At 37.4% G+C, this 25,044-nt stretch overlaps 1 protein-coding gene across 2 annotated transcripts in view; it reads left to right on the top strand.

Moving 5' to 3' along the window:
- The window catches only part of LOC106052697 (uncharacterized), a 38,952-nt gene that overhangs the window by 6,530 nt on the left and 7,378 nt on the right, over positions 1-25,044 (top strand). Inside the window, exons 5-14 of one of the 2 annotated variants that reach the window (XM_056017225.1) lie at positions 458-568; positions 3,338-3,457; positions 5,231-5,350; positions 9,298-9,417; positions 11,714-11,833; positions 20,312-20,431; positions 22,481-22,600; positions 23,176-23,298; positions 23,592-23,633; positions 23,761-23,835. In XM_056017225.1, coding sequence (XP_055873200.1) covers positions 458-568; positions 3,338-3,457; positions 5,231-5,350; positions 9,298-9,417; positions 11,714-11,833; positions 20,312-20,431; positions 22,481-22,600; positions 23,176-23,298; positions 23,592-23,633; positions 23,761-23,835 — 1,071 coding nt within the window. The remainder of the gene's footprint in view (positions 1-457; positions 569-3,337; positions 3,458-5,230; positions 5,351-9,297; positions 9,418-11,713; positions 11,834-20,311; positions 20,432-22,480; positions 22,601-23,175; positions 23,299-23,591; positions 23,634-23,760; positions 23,836-25,044) is intronic. The other variant, XM_056017226.1, reaches the window with a different exon arrangement.

The raw sequence follows: 25,044 nt of genomic DNA, 5'->3' as shown, positions 1-25,044 counted from the left end.
ATAAGTAGTTTTTCATATTATCGCGCAAATTGGTAAGTGACAATGTGACCATAGAATAAAGAACAGTAAATTAAAGGACTCTTTTTTCTTGAGGCTTTGAATAAGAGATTGACCCTATAAAAAACAATTAGATACTCATTGTAAGACATTAGTTAGGCCAGGTTCACATCTAACTTCACATTTACTTTCACCTATCACTTGGTCTGCTAGACAGTTGGGTCACCACACACATTAAATATTACTCAAAATGCAGGCCCCCCCCCCCCCTAAGAGGTCAAGTCCACATGCCCCCAAACTGGAATATTCGTTTCTTTTAAATCTCTTTCTCTCTCACTCTCTTAGTTCGTGTCTTTCTCTCTTACTTTTTGTCTCTCTATCTCTCTCTCTCCCCTCTTTCTCTATGTTTCTCACAAACTCTCTCCAATAAAGACAGCATGTTTTGTTTTGCTTGTAACAGACTGAGTGCTTCCAGCAACACTTCAAGGACCTATGTCGATAACTCTCACAACAGAAATTTAGGAAGAGTTGGCCTGGCCTATGGTTCATCTGGGAGTAAAAGCAGCAATAGGTAAACTAAACACATAACTGTATCCTTTGTTACAACAACAAATAGACCCAATGGCGTAGCTAGGGTGAGGGGAGGGGGAGAACTTGTAAATCCCCCCGTCCCCCACTTGAGGGGGGGGGGGCCAAATGAGGGTTGTTTTTTTAACATTAAATAATTCTCAAAATGCAGGGACCCCCCTAAAGAGGTTAAGTCCCCATGCCCCCGAATGATGGGAAATTCCTAGCTAAGCCCCTACTTCAAAGCTATTGAAATAGGTTCCGCCATTTTGTTGGTATGAAAATCGTAAACAGAGCCTGCTGCAGAAACAAAAAAAAAATCTACTTTCAATATTGTTTCTAGATGTAGACAATTGTAAATCCGCCATCTTGTAGGTACCAACCAATGTCAGCAATGTCATATTACTGTGTAATAGATTTAACATTTATAAAAAATAAATAATTAGGAATGAGAATGGGGCGAGAACAAACCTTGTGTGTGTGTGTGTATTTAGCAGAGTAAGGGGGAAAAAAGGAATATAATACAAAAGATTATTATGGCATTATCTTCGTGACCCATCTAGATCTACGACATACTTAATCCCTTAATCTTTCCACTTACTTAGATCGCCTCGCGCCTATCAGTGCTCGGGCTGTAAAAGGCTGCATAAATTTCGGTTTCTAGCAATCTTTGGCAGCCTCTTACCGATTGTTATACTGAGGTCCTCCAAAAAGATGCGACGGCAATGTTGGTGTTATCCTCGTTTTTGGCCTCAATGTTAATGCTATTGTTCATGCTCTGTCGTTGGTTTGTAGCCCCTAACAACTGGTACAGCTAAACCGATGAATCAATTCTTAATGCAGAGCTTGAAACAAACTTAAACAATCTACTTTTAAAATAAAAATGAATATAACTATTATTTATAAATTTACACAGATGCAAAATAAGTCTAGATACATGTAGAAAAGAAAAATGAAATGATAACCAAAACTAGATTTCAGTCATTATAAATAAACGTCCTTTTGGTTTCACGTCTCTTGCTTGTCTCACCTCTTTCCAGATCTTATACAATAATATTTTAACAATAACTCTTCAGTCTACACAACCAAAGACATCCGCTCTACTTTCGTCACGGTTACACAGAAATGCATTAAATATGTAGACCCTTCAAGATAGAAGACTGAATTATACAAAAATAAAAACACTGAACCATAATCATAATCTTCAAATACAACCCTATAAAATACTCAGAAAGACACAAAAGATAAAGGCACATTACTCGTTTCATATGCTAGGACAAATGTATACCAATGCTTCTTCTTCCCTGGTGCTATTAGAGCATGAAATGAATTGCCCGTGTCAGCCAGGAAAACCAACGACCTATCAGAGTTTAAGTCATTATTTTTTTTTTAAAGTAACATCTGTATTTTATAAGTAATGAAACACACACATGCAATCCTTATCATCGTAATATCATATAATATTAGCACACTTTTGATATCGATCTGGAATCTAGACTAGGTCTAGAAAATGTTTGTAAAATGTTTCACATGTTTCGGATGTTCCTTCAGAGTTGAAGATAATTTACTTCCTTGTCCAAACCTCCAGAAGGACGACAGGGGATGGACGCGGGCAAAGTTTGAACCCGGGACCATCGATAAATCCAAACGACAGTCCAGCATGCAAACCGCACGACCAGGCAGCCATCCAAAAAAAGTTTATCTAAGGAAAATAACTGCCAAATTACTGACATATATTTCAATACTGCTTGGTTTAGTTCCCTTTTTAAGAAAACAAAAATAATTAATTACCACTTACCACTAATTGATTTGTTAAAAGGTTAATTTTTTATATTGATTCATATATTGTCATCTACTTTGAACTATTATGCAAATTTTCAATGTGATCCGATAACGGCAAGTGGGAGAACAAAACTTTTACAAAATGTAATAAGGTAATAACTCCACATAAACAGCTACATCTGTCATTACCATGGGCGTAGCCAGGATTTTTTTTTCGGGGGGTGTGTAATTTTTTTTTTCTCTCCCCCACCCCCCCGCCCCCCCCCCCCCCCGAAATAAAAATATGCTTGTAGGATGGATGTGTGTGTGTGTACATAATTAACCTCTATTACATTCTGACCCTTCATTCCTTTGGAAGACGTTTATTGTGCCCTAGAATAGATTCTTCCTGGAGTTAGTGAAAAACTTGTAGACTCATCGCCCTTGCCACCAAGCACTGATTCTGGTATTGAAAGCCAACTGAATGCATTATTTTGCAATTAATAAATGTAATTTCAAAAACCTAATGTGTTATTCTTACAGACTTAGACCCTCCCGCGCAGTTCGGCGCATTAGCTGGCAAGCTGTTTCCGCAAAAATCTGTCACTGCCAATGTCTGAAGCCCCTCCCACCTGCTCTAAGGACCTCCATGAAAGTGTGGCGCCAAGTTGTACTAGGATGTCATCGCAACTCTTATTATGCGTAATTCATTTTGGCTGTTCTAGGGCTAGTGATGGTTTAGTATTAAAATTTCACCTAAAATAAACAAAATTAAAGCAAAAGATCATTCACTAAACTCTGACACCCCTCTCCGCCCATGTTTATTACCACACCATTGTGAAAGTTGAAAGCTAAACAATAACAAGTGGTAAAAATATTTCTAATGGCACAGATTTATCATGTATAGGAGTAGTACCAATTAGACTTGACTGATCCAAACTAATTGATACAATTACACTTAGCTTTGTTGTTTATTTATTAAACATATTTTTAATTCCATTCCTAATTTCAGATCTTGTGAGTCCAGCTCTGCACATAAAACGTACGTGGACAACGCTCTCAACAGAAGTCTCGGTAGAGTAGGCCAAGAACTAGGGTCAGCTGTTCACAGCAAGGACGACACGAGTCGGGGGTAGAAATAAAATTAAATTGATACCTTTTTTTTAAATAGATAGAAACAAAGAATGAAGAAAGAAAAAGCATCAAAGACTGTGTGTGAAAGACTAAGACAGGGGTTCTCAACCTGTGGGTCGTGACCCCCTTGGGGGTCGATTGACGATTTGCCAAAAACTGGATTGTTTTGTCTATTCTTCTATTCCTGTGTGTGTGTGTGCAAGGAGGGGTCACGTCAGAGTGGGCAATTGTAAAAAGGGGTCGCCGAGCTGAAAAGGTTGAGAACCGCTGGACTAAGAGATGGGTGGACAGAGAAATACAGAGGTGCAGATCTTAAACGGAAATTGGTGACGGATTGGTCACACCCTTAGAAAAGATACCAACAACAGAGCTAGAAAGTGGAAACCCTCCCCAACCCACAAGTGTTAGAGGAAGATCAAAAAGAAAGTGTCGAGGCAGTGTACTAGATAAAGCCGAGAGGACAGGAAAGAACTGACTAGCCATGAAACATCTAGACCGTGGAGAGTGGCGTGTTTTTACTGAGGCCCTATGTTCCACGAGGAACGCAAAGGAATGTAAAGATGATGATGATGATGATGTGGAAGACTGAACGAATGGTGAAATATCAGAGGAAAAGCCACGCTTGCTATTAAAGAAAGAAAAGAGAATACATAATTAGAATCCCTAATTAGAATGGGTTGCCTGAATCAGCCCCTCCCCCCCAAAAAAAAAAAAAAAAGACTTCGCAGAGTTTAAGTCACTGATTAACATGCATGACTAGATTGACACGTGAAATGTGTAGGACGCAATTCTCTTCTCGATTGAAGTAACGATTTTAATATAGTAGATAAATGTTTTATCAAAAATGATGGAACAAAAATTTGAACGAAACCCTTAATTCTGGACCCGACTGACCATCTCTGATTTACTGAGCATCTCTGATTTACTGACAATCTCTGATTTACTTATCATCTTTGATTTACTGACCATCGCTGGTTTACTGACAATCTCTCATTTACTGACCATCTCTGATCTACTGATCATCTCTGATTTACTGACCATCTCTGGTTTACTGACCATCTCTGATTTACTTATCATCTCTGATTTACTGATCATCTCTGATTTACTGACCATCTCTGGTTTACTGACCATCTCTCATTTACTGACCATCTCTCATTTACTGACCATCTCTCATTTACTGACGAAATCCTTAATTCTGGACCCGACTGACCATCTCTGATTTACTGAGCATCTCTGATTTACTGACCATCTTTCATTTACTGACGAAATCCTTAATTCTGGACCCGACTGACCATCTTTGATTTACTGAGCATCTCTGATTTACTGACCATCTCTGGTTTACTGACCATCTCTGATTTACTGACCATCTCTGATTTACTTATCATCTTTGATTTACTGACCATCGCTGGTTTACTGACCATCTCTGATTTACTGAACATCTCTGGTTTACTGACCATCTCTGGGTTACGGACCATCTCAATTTACTGACCATCTCTAATTTATGGGGTGAGATGGCGAGTGGTAAGGTACTAGGGTTTTGAACTTCGAGACTTTTAGGATGCCTTTGAGCCCACCCAACTGTAATGGTACCTTGTTGAGGAAGTACGAGTGGTTTGTCTTTGTGCTGGCCACATGATACCTTTGTTAACCGTTTGCTATAGAAACAGATGAGTCCCACCATATAGCATAAAGCCTGAAATGGGTACTTTAACTTTTACTTTTATATAAAACCTGAAGCGATTTTGTTTATAAGACTACATATAAATTTCAGTTCCAGTGCGTCCAGCACTGTTCCTAAAACCTACGTGGACAATGCTCTCAACAGAAGTCTTGATAGAGTGGGCAAGGAACTGGGATCAGCTGTCCATAAACAAGGCGACACCAGTCATAGGTAAATATACATAAACTATATGCTTTGCTGTCTGTATTAACTCTTTCTCTCCTAACTGACGATACCAACGTTAATTTGACCCATTGAATTAAATTAATTTTTGGATTTATAAACTTTAATTTTTGCTATATCAAAAGAGCATGCATTCTTATATAATTATATAAAATTTCTAGATTATATACAACAAAAAGTAATGGAAATTTAATCATAACAGGGGAGTGAAACACAAATGAGTAAAATGAATAATTCCGCCGGAACGTAGAAAATAATTAAGGAGAGAAAGAGTTAATAATACTTGGCACGTGGGAAACAAAAGGGTGGCCATCTTTGCTCTAAATCCAGTTCGTCTTACTCCTGAGGTCTGATGGTCACTTATAAACCAATGATTCTGAATGGTCATAAATACTAAATAGATAAAAAAATTACACATAAAATACTATACATACTTTAGATAGATTTAATAAAAGGATAGATTGTAATTTTACTTTTCCTTGGAGTCTTTATCCAAAAGTGTGTAAAACAAACAAATCAGCCTGGAGACTAATTAATGTCCTCAATACTATCATCGTCCCTACGGCTGCCTACTCTCATGCAATACAGGGAAGTCTTTCTTATAGTTTGAAAAGAGATTATACTCTTTTTTTTTTTTTTTTTTGTATATTTTTTTTTGTTCTTGTTGTTTCTTTTTTAGGCTTTTTTTTTCAAGTTTTTTTTAATTTTTTTCTTATTGTGGGCCAACTCTTCGTGTGGTGCCTGTGGCAAGCTCTTTTTTTTTTTTTTTTTTAAGGATGTGAATATAGATTAGATTTATAAAAAAACAACCATACTTTGAGAGACAGAGAGACACAGACACACACACATAAATAGGCTATTATCACACACACACAAATAGATACAGAGACAAAAAGAGAGTTATAGAGTCAGAGATGGAGAGTGAGACAAAGAGAGATAAAATGTCGCAGATAAAGAGAGCGAGAGAGATATACATAGAGTCACAGATAGAGAGAGACAAAGATAGTCAGAGAATGACAGTTTCAGAGATAGGCAAAAAGAAGGACACAGAGACAGAGAGAGAGAGAGAGTGAATAAAAAAGAGGCAGAAAATGACATTCGGTAGTAGGCTGTAAAAATTAAAATTTTGTATTAACACTCATTTAACTATTATGTGAACAAACAAATATGATTGACATGTGATTGACATATTGCAAATCTAGGTTGATATAGTCTCTAAAGAATATTGCATTTTATTTTATAAAGGCTTCATTAGTTGCTGAGGCGTGAGAAATATGCCTGGCCTTGGGGCCGTTTCTTAGTGTGGGGGCCTGTGGCCAACTCTTTATGTAAGGCCTGTAGCCAACTCTTTATGTAAGGCCTGTAGCCAACTCTTTATGTAAGGCCTGTAGCCAACTCTTTATGTGAGGCCTGTGGCCAACTCTTTATGTAAGGCCTGTAGCCAACTCTTTATGTAAGGCCTGTAGCCAACTCTTTATGTAAGGCCTGTAGCCAACTCTTTATGTAAGGCCTGTAGCCAACTCTTTATGTAAGGCCTGTAGCCAACTTTTTATGTAAGGCCTGTAGCCAACTCTTTATGTAAGGCCTGTAGCCAACTCTTTATGTAAGGCCTGTAGCCAACTCTTTATGTAAGGCCTGTAGCCAACTCTTTATGTAAGGCCTGTAGCCAACTCTTTATGTAAGGCCTGTAGCCAACTCTTTATGTAAGGCCTGTAGCCAACTCTTTATGTAAGGCCTGTAGCCAACACTTTATGTGAGGCCTGTAGCCAACTCTTTATGTGAGGCCTGTAGCCAACACTTTATGTAAGGCTTGTAGCCAACTCTTTATGTGAGGCCTGTAGCCAACTCTTTATGTAAGGCCTGTAGCCAACTCTTTATGTAAGGCCTGTAGCCAACTCTTTATGTAAGGCCAGTAGCCAACTCTTTATGTAAGGCCTGTAGCCAACTCTTTATGTAAGGCCTGTAGCCAACTCTTTATGTAAGGCCTGTAGCCAACTCTTTATGTAAGGCCTGTAGCCAACTCTTTATGTAAGGCCTGTAGCCAACTCTTTATGTAAGGCCTGTAGCCAACACTTTATGTGAGGCCTGTAGCCAACTCTTTATGTGAGGCCTGTAGCCAACACTTTATGTAAGGCCTGTAGCCAACTCTTTATGTGAGGCCTGTAGCCAACTCTTTATGTGAGGCCTGTAGCCAACACTTTATGTAAGGCCTGTAGCCAACTCTTTATGTAAGGCCTGTAGCCAACTCTTTATGTGAGGCCTGTAGCCAAATCTTTATGTGAGGCCTGTAGCCAACTCTTTATGTAAGGCCTGTAGCCAACTCTTTATGTAAGGCCTGTAGCCAACTCTTTATGTGAGGCCTGTAGCCAACTCTTTATGTGAGGTCTGTAGCCAACTCTTTATGTAAGGCCTGTAGCCAACACTTTATGTAAGGCCTGTAGCCAATTCTTTATGTGAGGCCTGTAGCCAACTCTTTATGTGAGGCCTGTAGCCAACTCTTTATGTGAGGCCTGTAGCCAACTCTTTATGTAAGGCCTGTAGCCAACTCTTTATGTGAGGCCTGTAGCCAACTCTTTATGTAAGGCCTGTAGCCAACTCTTTATGTAAGGCCTGTAGCCAACACTTTATGTAAGGCCTGTAGCCAACTCTTAATGTAAGGCCTGTAGCCATCTCTTTATGTAAGGCCTGTAGCCAACACTTTATGTAAGGCCTGTAGCCAACTCTTTATGTGAGGCCTGTAGCCAATTCTTTATGTGAGGCCTGTAGCCAACTCTTTATGTGAGGCCTGTAGCCAACTCTTTATGTGAGGCCTGTAGCCAACTCTTTATGTGAGGCCTGTAGCCAACTCGTCTGCCTTACGGCTTTACCCAAACTCGGGAAAGGTTTGTAAGTCATTATCGGAGAAAAATTTGGAGACGATGACACCTTGATTGATGTCACGTGTTTATTATGTTTGTTTGATTTGATGATCTTGATGATTTTAAACTTGTGGCATACGCGGATCTGGAGGTACCTACACTTTCTATAATCAATGAAGTAACAAAGTGCTGTTATGTTTTTCTTGAGTTTTAATTAATGTAAACTTGAACTTGAAACAATAAATGTATGTACAAAGATATATAAAACAGATACAGGATTCAGTGAAAATGATCAATGAGTAAATATTTACTTTAAAACTAGCGACTTCAAAGTCTAACTTTCTAGCGCTCTCTCTCTCTCTCTCTCTCAAGCTAACACTCCGTCTTTTACATCTTTCTTTAGAATAAAGAACCGTGACATCTCAATACCCATACTGGACTCCTTGACCCGTTTATATTTAATTTTCCTTTTAATTGTTTTTGTAATTTAACCTACGTTAATTATGTTTCCATGCTGTAGCCTTGAACTAAGTTTTAATCGGCGTCTTTCTGGCATTTAAGCGTGGGTGCGCTGACCTGATTTGAGATAGTTACAATGTCCTCATTTTGTGAAGAATGCGGTGTCACTGGGGACGTGACAATTGAAGCACACAGTCCAACACCATGGCAGATCCTGTGAAGCTGATGATTCCAAACTCCATCGGGTACCTGTCCTTTGGACACACAGGCTGCGTGGACGTGGGGGAACTGCATCATGGGCAAAAGTTCCGGCCATATCTAATGCCCAAACTTTTATTTTATTTCTATTGAGGAGACCATAGACACGGTCATAGAAAAATAATTTTCTGAATTAGAAGTTTGAAATGAGCGACCATTTTGATTTTGTTTTGGTCACAACATGTTTATTTTTTTTAAAAAAAAGGTCAGTATAAGACATGCTGGGTGTCTAGGCTGCAACGTATATGGCCAAATCTTGGTCTGAAGAGTTCCTTCAAGAGCTGGGGCTAGATGCGGCCGCACCTTATGCCACACCAAACGCCGCTGCTAACTAGTTGCAATTTCCATTTCTAATTTCAGATCCAGTGCGTCCAGCTCTGCAAATAAAACGTACGTGGACAACGCTCTCAACAGAAGTCTTGGAAGAGTAGGCCAAGAACTAGGGTCAGCTGTTCATAAACAAGGCGACACCAGTCATAGGTAAATATATATATAAACTATATGCTTTGCTGTCTGTATTAATAATACTTGGCACGTGGGAAACAAAAGGGTGGCCATCTTTGCTCTAAATCGAGTTCGTCTTACTCCTGAGGTCTGATGGTCACTTATAAACCAATGATTCTGAATGGTCATAAATACTAAATAGATAAAAAAATTACACATAAAATACTATACATACTTAAGATAGATTTAATAAAAGGATAGATTGTAATTTTACTTTTCCTTGGAGTTTTTATCCAAAAGTGTGTAAAACAAACAAATCAGCCTGGAGACTAATTAATGTCCTCAATGGTATCATCGTCCCTACGGCTGCCTACTCTGTTGCGAAACAGGGAAGTCTTTCTTATAGTTTGAAAAGAGATTAGACTCTTTTTTTTTTTTTTTTTTGTATATTTTTTTAAATGTTTTTTTTTAGTTGTTTTTTTTTTATTATTTTTTCTTATGGTGGGCCAACTCTTCGTGTGGTGCCTGTGGTAAACTCTTTTTTTTTAAGGATGTGAATATAGATTAGATTTATAAAAAATCAACCATACTTAAAGAAAGAGAGAGAGAGAGAGATATACACACACATACACACATAAATATACTCTCTCACACACAAATAGATACAGAGGCAAAAAGAGAGTTATAGAGTCAGAGATAGAGAGTGAGACAAAGAGAGACAAAATGTCGCAGATAAAGAGAGCGAGAGAGATAGGCCTATACATAGAGTCACAGATAGAGAGAGAGTGAAAAAAAAAAGAGGCAGAAAATGACATTTGGTAGTAGGCTGTAGCAATTAAAATTTTTTATTAACACTCATTTAACTATAATGTGAACAAACAAATATGATTGACATGTGATTGACATATTGCTAATTTGATTTGATAGTCTAAAAAGAATATTGCATTTTATTTTATAAAGGCTTCATTAGTTGCTGAGGCGTGAGAAATATGCCTGGCCTTGGGGCCGTTTCTTAGTGTGGGGGCCTGTGGCCAACTCCGTGCGTGACTTGTAAGCTAACTCTTTGTGTAGCCAACTCTTTATGTGAGGCCTGTAACCATCTCTTTGTGTGAGGCCTGTAGCCAACTCTTTATGTGAGGCCTGTAACCATCTCTTTGTGTGAGGCCTGTAGCTAACTCTTTATGTGAGGCCTGTAACCATCTCTTTGTGTGAGGCCTGTAGCCAACTCTTTATGTGAGGCCTGTAGCCATCTCTTTATGTGAGGCCTGTAGCCATCTCTTTATGTGAGGCCTGTATGTGAGGCCTGTAACCATCTCTTTATGTGAGGCCTGTAGCCAACTCTTTATGTGAGGCCTGTAGCCATCTCTTTATGTGAGGCCTGTAGCCATCTCTTTATGTGAGGTATGTATGTGAGGCCTGTAGCCAACTCTTTATGTGAGGCCTGTAGCCAACTCTTTATGTAAGGCCTGTAGCCATCTCTTTATGTGAGGCCTGTAGCCAACTCTTTATGTGAGGCCTGTAGCCATTTCTTTATGTGAGGCCTGTAGCCATCTCTTTATGTGAGGCCTGTATGTGAGGCCTGTAGCCAACTCTTTATGTGAGGCCTGTAGCCAACTCTTTATGTAAGGCCTGTAGCCATCTCTTTATGTGAGGCCTGTAGCCAACTCTTTATGTGAGGCCTGTAGCCAACTCTTTATGTGAGGCCTGTAACCAACTCTTTATGTAAGGCTTGTAGCCAACTCTTCATGTGAGGCCTGTAGCCAACTCTTCATGTGAGGCCTGTAGCCAACTCTTTATGTGAGGCCTGTAGCCAACTCGTCTGCCTTACGGCTTTACCCAAAACTTGGGAAAGGTCAACATTGGAGAAAAATTTGGAGACGATGACACCTTGATTAAAGCATACAGAGCAACACCATGGCAGATCCTGTGAAGCTGATGATTCCAAACTCCATCCGGTACCTGTCCTTTGGACACGCAGGCTGCGTGGACTTGAGGGAACTGCATCATGAGCAACATAGTTCCGGCCATGTCCAAGTTTTCATCTTATTTCTATTGAGAAGACCATAGACACTGACATAGAAAAATAATTTTCTGAATTAGAAGTTTTAAATGAGCGACCATTTTGATTTTGTTTTGGTTACAACTTGTTTATTTTCTTTAAAAAAGGTCAGTATAAGACATGCAATAAACTGCTGGGTGTCTAGGCTGCAACGTATATGGACAAATCTTGGCCTGAAGAGTTCTTTCAAGAGCTGGGGCTAGAGGCGGCCGCACCATATGCCACACCAAACGCCGCTTCTAATTAGTTGAAAATTTCCATTTCTAATTTCAGATCCAGTGCGTCCAGCTCTGCACATAAAACTTACGTGGACAACGCTCTCAACAGAAGTCTTGGAAGAGTAGGCCAAGAGCTAGGGTCAGCTGTTCACAGCAAGGACGACACGAGTCGGGGGTAAATAACAAAAGAATGAGATAAATTTTTGTCTTCTTCTAGCCAGCTTTTTTGTTGCTGAGCTGTGAGCTCTTTTGCAGACTGTGCAAGGAAAAATAGTGTGCTGTTCTCTTCAGTTGTTCAGCACTGCCGTACAGGGTGTTGGTTATGTTGGGCTGTAGGAGTAGTAGGGTCTACTTAAGGTGGATTAGGAAGGGGCATTCAAAAAGGATATGGGTGCAGTGTCTACAAAGGGGGAGTTGTGTGGAGTTTATTATGTTAAGATGGTTATTTAAAAGAGGTTTGTGTTTTGTTCTTAATTGGAAAATTGTAGATTGCTCTTTGCAGGGGAGGAAGTTAATACTGTCCAGTTTGTAAGGCATGGTCATTTCTTTGTACATGGCTCTGCCTGTGTTTCCCGATGCCCATTGGTTGACCCACTCCTCTTTTTGATTGTTGACTAACATTAACCTTAGGGTGAGGTAGTTAGCAGGTCTATCTGGTTGTTCCATAGATGATCCTGCCTTTGATAGTTTATCGGCCATTTCATTTCCCATGATGCCAATGTGTCCAGGGATCCACTGTAATGTGATGTAATGTAATGTGATATTGTTATTAATTTTGACATCATCTGATGTATTATCACAATTAGTGTTGTCAACTCTCTTGGACAGTTTGAGGTGCTGCTATTTAGTGGATAGAGAACCTACACTAAATGCCGAGAGAAATGTTTAAAAAATGTTTGTAAAATGTTTTACTTATTTCGGATGTTCCTTCAGAGTTGAAGATAATTACTTCCTAGTCCAAACCTCCCGCTGGACGACAGGGGATGGGAGCGGGCAGGGATTGAACCCGGGACCATCGATAAGTCCGAACGACAGTCCAGCGTGCAAACCGCACGACCAAGCAGCCATCCATTAAAAGAGATACAATGTTTATACCTCACCACCTGAATTAAGATGAACAAACAATGTGCATATTAATTATAGAAAATTAATTGGAAGATAATGACTGTATGTATAACTGAAAGACAGAGACACAGAGAGAGAGAGAGAGAGACAGACAGAGATACAGACAGAAAGAGAGAGAGAGAGAAGGGGGTGAGCAAAATGATCAAAACTTTTTTTTTCTTTTCTTTTCTTTCTTTGATTCAATAAAAGAGTGTCACTGATGATTTACAAATCAGATGACATTGTAGTTTGGAGGTGCCTCTATGACTTGATTTGAACACACTGAAGAGACACAGCGTAGATTATATTTTCACTTTAAGTTTTTCAAACTCAGTTCAATCAAGCAAGCAATCCTGCGATACACAAACGTACATAGGCCTATAAATAACTTGAGCAAATAGAATTTTGCCAAATAGATAAAGCAGAATGAAGATATTGACAATCAATAACTATCCGTTACGGAATTATGACCACTTCTTCTTCTTCTTCTTCGTTCTCATTGTTATGTTGGAGCGTTCAGTTGACTAGACCAATACATGAGATGAACTGCGCAGTGATTTCCAAAATCAGGGAGCTCTCCATATAGTTTTCTTTCTATTGGGGTGTTTTGTGGGCCAGAGTCTTATACGGGCCTTATGACCACTAAACAATGACAATTATCTCGCTAGTTAGTTTTCTGGAGTATTTAGACCTACGTCTATGTTTTCTTTTCTTCAAGCTTTTGAATCCTTTACCTTTCTCTAAAAAATTCTAAATTACGTTTGTTTACATTAATATCGCTTTAAGGTCTTTGAGGTTTTTAAATCTAACAATAAACACGCAGGTTTCTTACCCATACTCAAGGTGACTCAGTGACGGACTTGTTATATTGGCATTCGGGCAAATGCCCGGTCAGTTGGCACAGACTGGGCCGATGGGGCCGCCACCAAATGGGCCACTTGAAATGACAGTAAATTCTTAAATAATTTTATAGATCTCCTTTTAATGTTAATGGCTATGGATAAAAACGTTTTAAAAGAAATTGTTTTGGACTATGTGTCAGCGAATAGTTAGCTCGTTCCTTTTTCAAGTGTTATGCTTTACTCTTTTAGTATTTTCAAGTATAGGCCTGATTTCAAAATCATGTAATAAAGTTTTCTACTCGGACCAATTAATATATGCTATGACCTCCTTCAGTGGCTACGTCAGTTAAAGTGTGAATGAGCTCAGTTTTCGATACTTACCAAACTTTAAGTCTTCATATTATGATGGCAGGTACAAATGAATGCCTGTCATGTGGATTGCAAGATGTAGGCCGATAGTAAGTAATGGCAGGGCCGAATTAGGCACCCAATCCTCCCCTGTTGTGACTTAATGACCTGGTCAGACCCCCTTTCCTGGCTTGCGCACTGAAACGTGACAAATATATTGACTATAATGTAAATGTTCTTTTATATAAACAACCCATCAAGAGATAATTTGAAAATAATTTTAAAGTTGCTGCATGCTGGAGTACCTTATCAAAAATATAGGTCTTTCACTTAGGATTTTATTTAAAAGAAATTATAATTTAAATTGTGCGATACTTTTTTTTAAAGGGATATTACTCTTAAAATATATTTAGACTCAAGCATTTTTGTTTTCCAAACAATTCATCATAATAATGATGATCATCTCGTGTCTAAACTGACTCTAAACTCTAGACCTAGATCTATTTTAAGTTATTATGGCACTTGCTGATATTTCTCCGAGTAACTGCACAGGTTGTCAGCTGACACAGACTTTGACAACATTTTAATGACGAAGTCAGACTGCTACGAATTTTTTAGAATCTAGCTATTAAATAATCTAAACTCTAAACCTAGATTAATAGGCGTACTTATACTTATACTATAGTCATTCATAGTGGTTATACTCACTGAGTATTTATACTGTATAAGACTGTATTTATAATTTATATTTATACTATCTAGACTATACTATTACTATCTAATCTAGTCTATATTTAGTATATTAATATTATTAAATATTATATAAAATCTACTAACTACTAGATCTAGTAGTATTTACTAGTATAGTAGTAGATCTACTATCTAGTACTACGGTACACTACTTACTACTAATAGTAATAAATAGTAATACCATCATTATCATGTAACGGTTACTACGTAACTATCTAGTCAATGACCATTGTTGCCAATGATTTTAACTTAGGTCTAGGTTAGTAACTAACTAAAGTGTTTAAGTAGGTCTAGAATCTAAATCTAGAATTTTTAGGCTAATTTAGGGATGTGCAAAAAAAATGTATCTTTCACAATCTCAACTTTCTTTAAGTGAATTCATATAGATATATGGCTTACAACTTGTTATTTTTGAAGCAAGACCAGCTCCAACACGATGGTGATGGCAAACTGATGGAGACTAATAAGATAAAAGAAATTTTCTGGTGGCACTGTAGATAGTGGACTGCTTTAATTACTTTTATTACTTTATAAATTTGTTAATCTCACAGCTCTATTTTGCATCTGTTTTAGTTTTCTTTACTTTTCATAATGACAATGGACGAATGGTTAGAATAACGGATGTGAGCGGGCTAGTGTGTAAAGACATTAAATAGGTACTCTATACCCACAAGACTCTTTATAAAAAATATCAATTCATAAAGAAATGAACCGCATACTTATGTGACTTTATCATTATCTTATTGCCTTTGGTTCCGTCTGGGGTATAGGACACCAGCCAGCTGTCTCATCCTTCTGGGCAAGATGCTTGGCTTCTGCATCCAAATCTTGGCGCCATATATATTTCTGGGCCATCTCTCTTTCCTTGTAGGTTCCAGATGAGGACCTCTTATGACGTTGAATGCAGGTTTGTGAAGAGTGTGGCATATTCACCGCTAACTTCCCGCAACAAGTCCATATTGACTCGCTGATTCTTAAGATGGCGCAGTTGATGTTTATCATCTTTGCTGCAACTTGCAGTTTTCCAAGTCTTGTAGATCTAAATGGTCCTGGTGTCAAACAGCTGGAGATCCATCTTCCTCCAGGTCCGCTGTTTGATGTTTCGAGCTCTTTATTGTGAAGGTCAGGTGTATGTGTCATGAAGTTTTTATTGCTTTATTTTAGTACAATACATACCACTGAGATTGTCAACATTGTGCGTGAAGTAGGAACTGCTTGAGAGTTCCTTCAAAACTGCTTATTGTCCTGTCCCTGAATGTGGCCATGAGATGTCTGAGATCAGCAGCCCAGCCCCGATAAAAAAGATAGCAACGTCGTCCTTAGATGCTCCACTAACAAAGGAAGAAAGTTTTCTGTCAGGGAAGGAAGTTTTCTTTCCAAATCTAGATGTCTTTAGGCAAATTTGTTTTGCTTGTCTATTTTTGGAGCATGTCCTCTCCCAACAAAACGGTTTTGGAGACATTAAAATTCTTCAGTAAGACAGTAGTTGATTGGTACAAACAGCTGGAGATCCATCTTCCTCCAGGTCCGCTGTTTGATGTTTCGAGCTCTTTATTGTGAAATACAGGTGTATGTGTCATGAAGTTTTTATTGCTTTATTTTAGTACAATACATACCACTGAGATTGTCAACATTGTGCGTGAAGTAGGAACTGCTTGAGAGTTCCTTCAAAACTGCTTATTGTCCTGTCCCTGAATGTGGCCATGAGATGTCTGAGATCAGCAGCCCAGCCCCGATAAAAAAGATAGCAACGTCGTCCTTAGATGCTCCACTAACAAAGGAAGAAAGTTTTCTGTCAGGGAAGGAAGTTTTCTTTCCAAATCTAGATGTCTTTAGGCAAATTTGTTTTGCTTGTCTATTTTTGGAGCATGTCCTCTCCCAACAAAACGGTTTTGGAGACATTAAAATTCTTCAGTAAGACAGTAGTTGATTGGTACAAACAGCTGGAGATCCATCTTCCTCCAGGTCCGCTGTTTGATGTTTCGAGCTCTTTATTGTGAAATACAGGTGTATGTGTCATGAAGTTTTTATTGCTTTATTTTAGTACAATACATACCACTGAGATTGTCAACATTGTGAGTGAAGTAGGAACTGCTCGAGAGTTCCTTCAAAACCGCTTATTGTCCTGTCCCTGAATGTGGCCATGAGATGTCTGAGATCAGCAGCCCAGCCCCGATAAAAAAGATAGCAACGTCGTCCTTAGATGCTCCACTAACAAAGGAAGAAAGTTTTCTGTCACGGAAGGAAGTTTTCTTTCCAAATCTAGATGTCTTTAGGCAAATTTGTTTTGCTTGTCTATTTTTGGAGCATGTCCTCTCCCAACAAAACGGTTTTGGAGACATTAAAATTCTTCAGTAAGACAGTAGTTGATTGGTACAATGTTTTAGGAGAGATATGCACGAGATATCTCACTCTCCACACCATACATATTGGTGGAGTTTGACATGTTGCGGAAATAGTTGAGATGGTTGGGGCCAGAAGAAAGAATCATGTCGGTTATTACACACCTCCAAAATGGGTCTTTGGGGGGTCATTGACCCGCGCAAAAACAAGGGCTTCATGGTATTTGTTGCAGATCGTTCTGCTGATACTCTGCTTTCCATTGTTCAGCAGTTCATCAAGCCTGGCACCATGATCCATTGGGACGCATGGGCAGCTCATAATGGAATCTCCCATTGGCCTGTATCAACACAATGTCGTCAACCATAGGATGCATTTTGTTGATCCGGCAACCGACCCCACTACTAACCATGTTGAAAAAATGTGGAAATCAATGAAACAGAAATTGAAACGGATGAGCAGAACATTTGATGACCTAATGCAGAGTCATATCGATGAATTTCTGTTGAGACGGCGAAGAGGCAAAACAAGTGATGGGGCATTCAACAGCATTCTTTGGGACATCGCTACTTTCTATCCTGTGCCATTTTTACATACCAACATGGTTTGGTTTGACAATGCACATATCTCTCAGAGAAGAGTTGGCAACTTAGTCTCACTAGATTACTCCCCAAGAAATAATATAATTGCAACTGATTTGGACATCAGCAGAAAAACATGTTGATCTATTGACTGGCGCTCATTTCTCTGCAGATTACATGCTTCAAACTAGAGATGGTAAATTAAGAGGCCACAAAAGGAGATTGGCGAACTGAAAAATGGGAGGTTGAAGTGAAACAGAGGAAGGCAAATAGAAGGGAGTTGAATTTTTAGTGGTATTGAATGAGGTACCAAAAATTTCTTTTGTATCTAGTCATCTTGATGGATGCTTCAACGCTTCTTACCCTCATTAATTTTTTTTAGCAAACATTGACCCTGGGACCACTATTATAGGTGATTGCTGGAAAGCATACACTCTTGTCTCACTAATGAGGATTTCCAGCATCTTTTAATTTTGTGGACCCTAAGATCAATGCCCACCTGCAGAACATTGAGAGACTTTGGAGGGAAGTCAGATCTTTACCATATCATTTTATATAGATCTATATTACATTCAAATATAGTTACTCTATCATAAAAAAAAGAAACATCTTTATCTTAACCTTTTTTTTTTTAAATTATTGAAACTGACTGACATTACTCTGACCTAACACTGACCCAGACAGACATAAAGGCGACAATCTGTGCCAAAATTGTGTTTGTTACAAGATAAAAATTATTTCTAAGGGGATCTTAAATTATTTCCTCTAAGCTAAAGGTAAGATATTCTTTTCATTATTATATCAACACAAAGATCAATAGATCTAGACCCAAATAATAAAAAGATATATATGTATATAATATCAATCTATTTAGCCTATGGTAGAGGGAGAGTCTTGTGCTAAATTTAATTTGCGTACACCTTGGCCTGTGATCATGAATAAAAAGTTATCTCTGTTGGTGGGGGAGTGACGTTATAAGTACAAACTAAATTTTTAAAAATATTTTTGTTAATAATAATTTGCGATGGTACAACTTTGGGGTTTGGGTATATATAGGCTACGGGTGGACCACAATAAGAATCGTGGGAGAAATAACATGAACAATTATTTAAGGGGACTAAACCCTATAAATCTAGCCATATCTGTGAATACTGAATTAATTTCCTTTGTTGGTAAATAATTATTAACCTGTAAGTAATTGACTGTTAAAATTTTTTTTTTAAATTTTTTTTTTATTTACTCATGTCTTGTCTAAGCCAATAAAAATTGTGTAAAGTTTCAACTTAATCAGAGGGTGAGTGTGAGGAAAATAATGTGTGTACACACTTTTACCAGAGATAAAGACAAAGTGAGTAGATAAAAGCTTTGTAATAAAAATATTTGGAAAGACACAAACATAAAGGCACACATATTTCTTATATAAATTTCATATATATATATATATATGCTAGGACTAATTTGTACAAAGTAAGTCCATCTTCCTTTGTGCCATTATAGTGTTTAAAACTCATTTCAACAAAAATGTCTGTTCGAAACTCCTTGTTGTACAATATTACTTCAACCTATCCCAGGTGTTCTGTTTTACATCAAAAGATACCATTTTGTGTACTATTTCAAACATTTACTATAATATAATTTTAAAATTACACTGTAGATGTACCTTTCAAGCTCAATCTGTCACAATACATTTTAACCATTTCTAAATGAAATGAAAATTGTGACATTTCAATTAGTCTAGAATTTTTTGAGATATATTGACTTTTTAGTGAACCAATACCTTTTGGTGACCAGCACTGGAGAACCACAATTTTTGATTTGACCTAGTTATAACATTTTAGTTTTGTGCTCCTTTTGATAGATCTGTAAAAATTTCTTTTAATAAATCCTAATCCTTTGTTTAATATCAAATTGGGGTTCCATGATAACTTTTCATTTTTAAGTTTTTAACTATTAGCATTTTACTGAGTGGAAAGATGCTCCATTTTGATTCACATAAATCTGTAATTCTACTTAGATCTAGAAAGGTTTTTGTTCCTAAAGATCTAGATTTAATAAAAAGTTATTTATTTTGTTGTAATTTTTGCATTCATTTTTTACTACAAAAGATAGATCTAGCATTAAAATTTTTTAAATTCTTTGATTTTTTAATGAATATGAGGATTCCTCATAACTTTTTATTTATTATGACACCTCTTTGATCTATATTACTATTATGATATTTTGTTTTTAAATAATTTTTTCTCACTCTCTCTCTCTCTATATATATATAATATATAATCCAATTGGGATTATTTTGGTGGAAAAAAATGCTCCAGTTTTATTCAAGACCTAGAATAGATCTAGTTATTTTCATTTTGGTAATATATCTAGTTTAACTAATTGCGCCAATGTGCCAAAAACCCAAAATATCACATTTTTATGCTAGATATCTATTTAATTTATTTTTGTTTAATTTTTAATTTCATCATTGGCTACAAAACCTGTCAAAAGTTAAAGATAGTTTTAAAACTTAGATCTATGGTACAGCGTAATATTTAAATATTACCTTTTTCTCTTTTGCAGTAATGTCGCTATAATTTATAAGAATTAAAAAAGTATAATTGACCTTTAGCTGATCTACTTCAGATATAGTCAAAAGAATAGTAAAACTTTAAAGTAACTTTGTATTTAACTTTTATTTAATTTCAGATCCAGTGGGTCCGGCTCTGTTTCTAAAACTTACGTGGACAATGCTCTCAACAGAAGCCTTGGTAGAGTAGGCAAGGAACTGGGATCAGCTGTTCATAGTAAAGGTGACACAAGTCATAGGTAAATATACACATTTTTTTTTCTGAACTTTCAGTAGATTGCCACAACATAAGTTTAAGTAAATAAAATGTACATCTTTTATATTTTGTAGTGGAAATAGTGCCAAATATCCAAAATATCCCAAAATTTGTTAGTATGAATATATTGTAAAGAAATTCATATATAATGTTAAATGAAACAAGATAAAGTAAAGTACCCTATCAGACCTTGCAATCTATCTGTGATGTAAAGGGCATCTGTTTCTACTGCCCACGGTTAATGAGGGTGTCGTGTGGCCAGCACAATGACCAATCGCCTTTTACATTTTCCCAACTAAGTTTGAGTTATGTGGACTCTGTCCTCAACTGGACTGTATTAAAATCCGATGCTCAGCAGTTCCAAAGCGAAGTGCTTTACTGAATGGCCACCATGCTTCTAATAAGACAAGGTGAAGACATTAAAATTTATTCTTACACTTCAGGGTCTCCACCAAAGCTTGAACTCTATACCAGTTTTTCCTTAACAACCACTTCACACATTCTGAGAAAAGCTAGTCTTTTCAATCTGTCCCAGCTCTCTCAGTTTCATCTATTAGACTGTATCGCCATGTTTTTTTTGGTCTTCCTCTGCCTCTTGTGCCCTGAAAGTTCCAATCTAATACCTCTCTAGCTCTGTTGTTGGCATGTTTTTTTTAGGGTGTGACCAATCCCTCTCCACTTTTTTTTCTAAGATCTAGATCTGTTCCTCTATATTTCTCTGTCTGCCCATATGACATAGTTCTGTGTTTTCTATTTTGTCACACCACTGTATTTTCAAGATATGTTGTTTGTTTGGTCTGTCTCCATGTTTCAGACAATATAGTACAGCGGTTCTATACCTTTTATGCTCGGCGACCCCTTTTTACAATCCACCACTCTGCCGCGACCCCCCCCCCCCCCCCACACACACACACACATACAGCAATAGATGCATAGACAATAACAATCCATTTTTTCAATGGTCTTTGGCGACCCCCTGGCATATCGTCAATCGATCCCCAAGGGGGTCGCGACCCACAGGTTGAGAACCCCTGATATAGTAGTACTGCCTTGACATAAGAGTTAAGGATTCTTATTTTAGTTTTCTTAGAAATGTGGGAAGATATCCATATTGTCCTCAGGTGGGTGAATGTCTAATGTTCTAGATTATTCGACATCTAATGTCTCCATCTGTTCCACCTGACATGCTGACTTTGGTAAATAAAACTATTAGTTGGTCTATGGTCTGAGAATCCAGTTATATGTCTCCATTTGGTTTGTTGTTTACTTTAAGTATTTTTGTTTTTTGGGTGGTTTACTTTGAGGTCTGCTTTTATTTCCTGCTTCACTGAAAGCCATGACCTTTTCTGGTATATCCTGTAGTCTGTGAGATCATCTTTACGGCCTCAAATAGAATTTCATGAAGTGAAATGAATATAGACTGTTGTAATTACAACATGAATCCAATTACCTTTGCAGTTCTTTACCTTTGCAGTTTCTTTACCTTTGAAAGGTAAATATGACGAGAGACTGCTTCACCTAAAAAATTCCTGAACTAAAACTGCATAAAAAGATTCCTGATTGGAACTAACCCAACCAATTATTACATCTAAAACTAATGATAACAATTTTTAACTTAGAAATAAATTGAGGCAAGAGGCTAAATGTAGAACAATACAAAGATGAGTTAAAGTCTCAAAACTTTTTGCATAAGTATCTCTTTAATGCGTTAACATAGCAAAAAGTACAAAAAAATGTGGTTTGGAGTAGCCTCTATTGGGCATATAGAAAAAAAAACATTTTTTAAACCCTACTAATTAGATATTGACAGCATTAGAGAAATTGTATAAAAGAGATTTTGAATAAAACTTATTTTGTTCTTTTAAAGAACTTAGAAAGACTTAAAAAAAAAACAACCTTTTTAAACCCTACTAATTAGATATTGACAACATTAGAGAAATGGTATGAAAGAGATTTTGAATAAAACTTATTTTGTTCTTTTTAAAGAACTTAGAAAGACTTAAGGATTATTTTTTTGTGTGTTCACATATAGATCCAGTGCCAACAGTTTTAGTTCTAATGTTTATGTCGATAATGCCCTCAATCGAAGTTTGGGTCGAGTTGGCCTAGAAAAAGGAACTGCTGTACACAGTCAAGTCAATGAGAGCCGAGGGTAAACAATTTTTTTTTCTCTCTTTATCTTTTAAATGTAGTCATTGAAATCCTATTTATTAATCAATATTAATTCCACCACCACCACCATAAAAAAAAAAAAGAATTGTAATATTCTTATCTCTTAATCGAAATGGCAAAGGCTTAAAAAAAAATGTTTGGTTCTTAAAAATTATAAGCTGAGATTTCCTCACAGGGAAATGTTCTTTCACAATCTTAAACTTACATATCAATGTACTACGGCTAATCTCAAACGCTGGTCAATTGTTATAAGACTGGAATCCCCTGAAGCCTGCAGCAAAGTTGATCCAGCTTGTGCTGATAATGTGAATGTCGTGGGTTCGATCCTTATACTGGACTTTTTTTTTTCAATAACGATCTAGTCAGATCCAGTTCTATTCTATCAGATCAGAATTGATCTACTTGTATTTAAACTTAAAGTAGGAATTGATTTTTTTAAAAGTTATATTGCTTATAATAATAAATTAACATTTTTTGAAGTTGTGTCTTTGTTTGCAATTTTATTATAGCTATATAACAATTTTGAACTGCCTTTATCAATTCCAAAACATTCAGGTCAAGTGCTAAGGAGGCTGGTACTTCTAATGTTTATGCCGACAACGCTCTTAATCGACGTCTGGGTCGTGTGGGTCTAGAGAAGGGAACTGCTGTACACAGACTTGGTGATGACAGTAAAGGGTAAGATGGTTAAGATGGTTTCATATCTTTGGCAACTTTGTAGATTTTAAGTCCATGAAGTCCATTTTTTACCATGAAAGACTAGATTGATCTAATGACACACCTAGGACGCAATCATCTTCTTTTTTGAAGTAACGTCTTTTAAGATATGTGTTATCTTTTGCACATTTTAAAGTTGTTCATATGTCATGTGCATTATCTCTAGGACAACTAGGTTACTTGACATAAAACTTTACTAGGGAGAATAATTGCTTTAACTTTCTTGAAAAAAAAATTGCCTTTTTTTTTTTCAGAAATAATCGCTCAGCCATTTACCAGAATTCACAGAACACAAGGTAGAATGCTTAAAAATAAATACATTTAAAAAGTACAAAATATTTTTTTGTTTTTGTTTACAGAAGCTGTTAATTTGTATTTAAACTTATTTTTCAATGTGTTTTTCATTCTTCAATTTTGTTTCAGATGCTACAAAGACAACTATTTAAATCGTAAGCTAGGAAGAGTTGGCAAGCCCATTGTACGTCAGCGCGAGGATAAGTTAGTTTATTTCTATTTAAGATTTCACATACTTATTTATTTATGGGGGGGGGGGGGGGGCACATGGTTTAAAGTTACACCAACAAAGGTTTAAAGTAATTCATACTATTCTTAAGAAGTAGGCTGCTTATTATTTCATAATAATTTTTGCGTCTTTAAAATTTTTATTGTAAGTATTTATGAAAGATTTAGAAAGTATAACTTTGTTTATTGTAGGACAGTGTTCATGACTACAATTTAGGACATGCCTGTGTTTAGTATAGGATGAATACGACAACAATTGAGGATAATCATGGAACATTCATAATGTGGCTCCTTCTGTCTCGGAAGACATTGGATGCGCCCAGATGAGTCACTGGCTTTGTTTATCTCTTGAGATGGGGCAGAATCTGGAGTGACTAATCAAGCCAATTCTGGAATAGCAGAGTTTGTCACATTTCGTGCATGTATATGCATCTGTGCTAGGGCAAGCTGACAGGGCAGCTTTCTTTTTCTTTCTCTTGGCTGACGCAGCTTCGCTTCTTTTGCATTCGGCGAAGTTTGTACCATCACTCAGTAAAAGCACATCACTCTCCACAGTGTCTGGCTTGTCTCTGATCCGTTCTGTCCTCTTGCTTCATCTTTCTCTCTGTTTTAGCTGGGGGTGCCCCTCTCTAGGACCTGTCTAGCTCTGTTGTTGGCATCTTTTCTTAGGGTTAGACCAATTCATCTCACTTTCTTTCTAAGATCTGCTTTTTCATTGGTTTAAGTAGAGTTCGGGTTGTCATGGCCAGGGGTGTCAATGGGGTTAAGTTCCCATTGTCTATAAAGTACTCCTAATGGCATGCGTCTCAAATAGCCTCTGACAACTAAGTCCAGCACCTGGCCTGCTCGTGTGGCTTAGATATTAAGCCTGGCGAAACTGCTCTTACTAACAGGTGAAGGGGTGAAGGCGGATACCTGGCGCCACGAAACCGGGAGCTTCGGGCAGATGGAGCTCGTCAGCCTAGTAAGGCAGTTCATCTAGGAGAGGGGTACTCTGACTTCAAACCCCCGCTGCCTTGCGGTACTGAGGCTTCAGGAGACAACCTCGAGGAAAAATCAGGAGTGAAGCCCCTTAGGCGTTGGGAGTATCAGCTACGAAATTCCCTCCAGCAGCTTCTGCAACTGAGTTGGTGCCAAATGTAATGCGATGCGTTCCTATGGATCACATCAGCAAGGTCGAGAGAG

Source organism: Biomphalaria glabrata, chromosome 18 (genome assembly GCF_947242115.1).
Source record: "Biomphalaria glabrata chromosome 18, xgBioGlab47.1, whole genome shotgun sequence".
Lineage (NCBI taxonomy): Eukaryota > Metazoa > Mollusca > Gastropoda > Planorbidae > Biomphalaria > Biomphalaria glabrata.
Note: the sequence above shows the minus strand (reverse complement) of the source record. Positions and strands in the feature narration are given on the sequence as shown.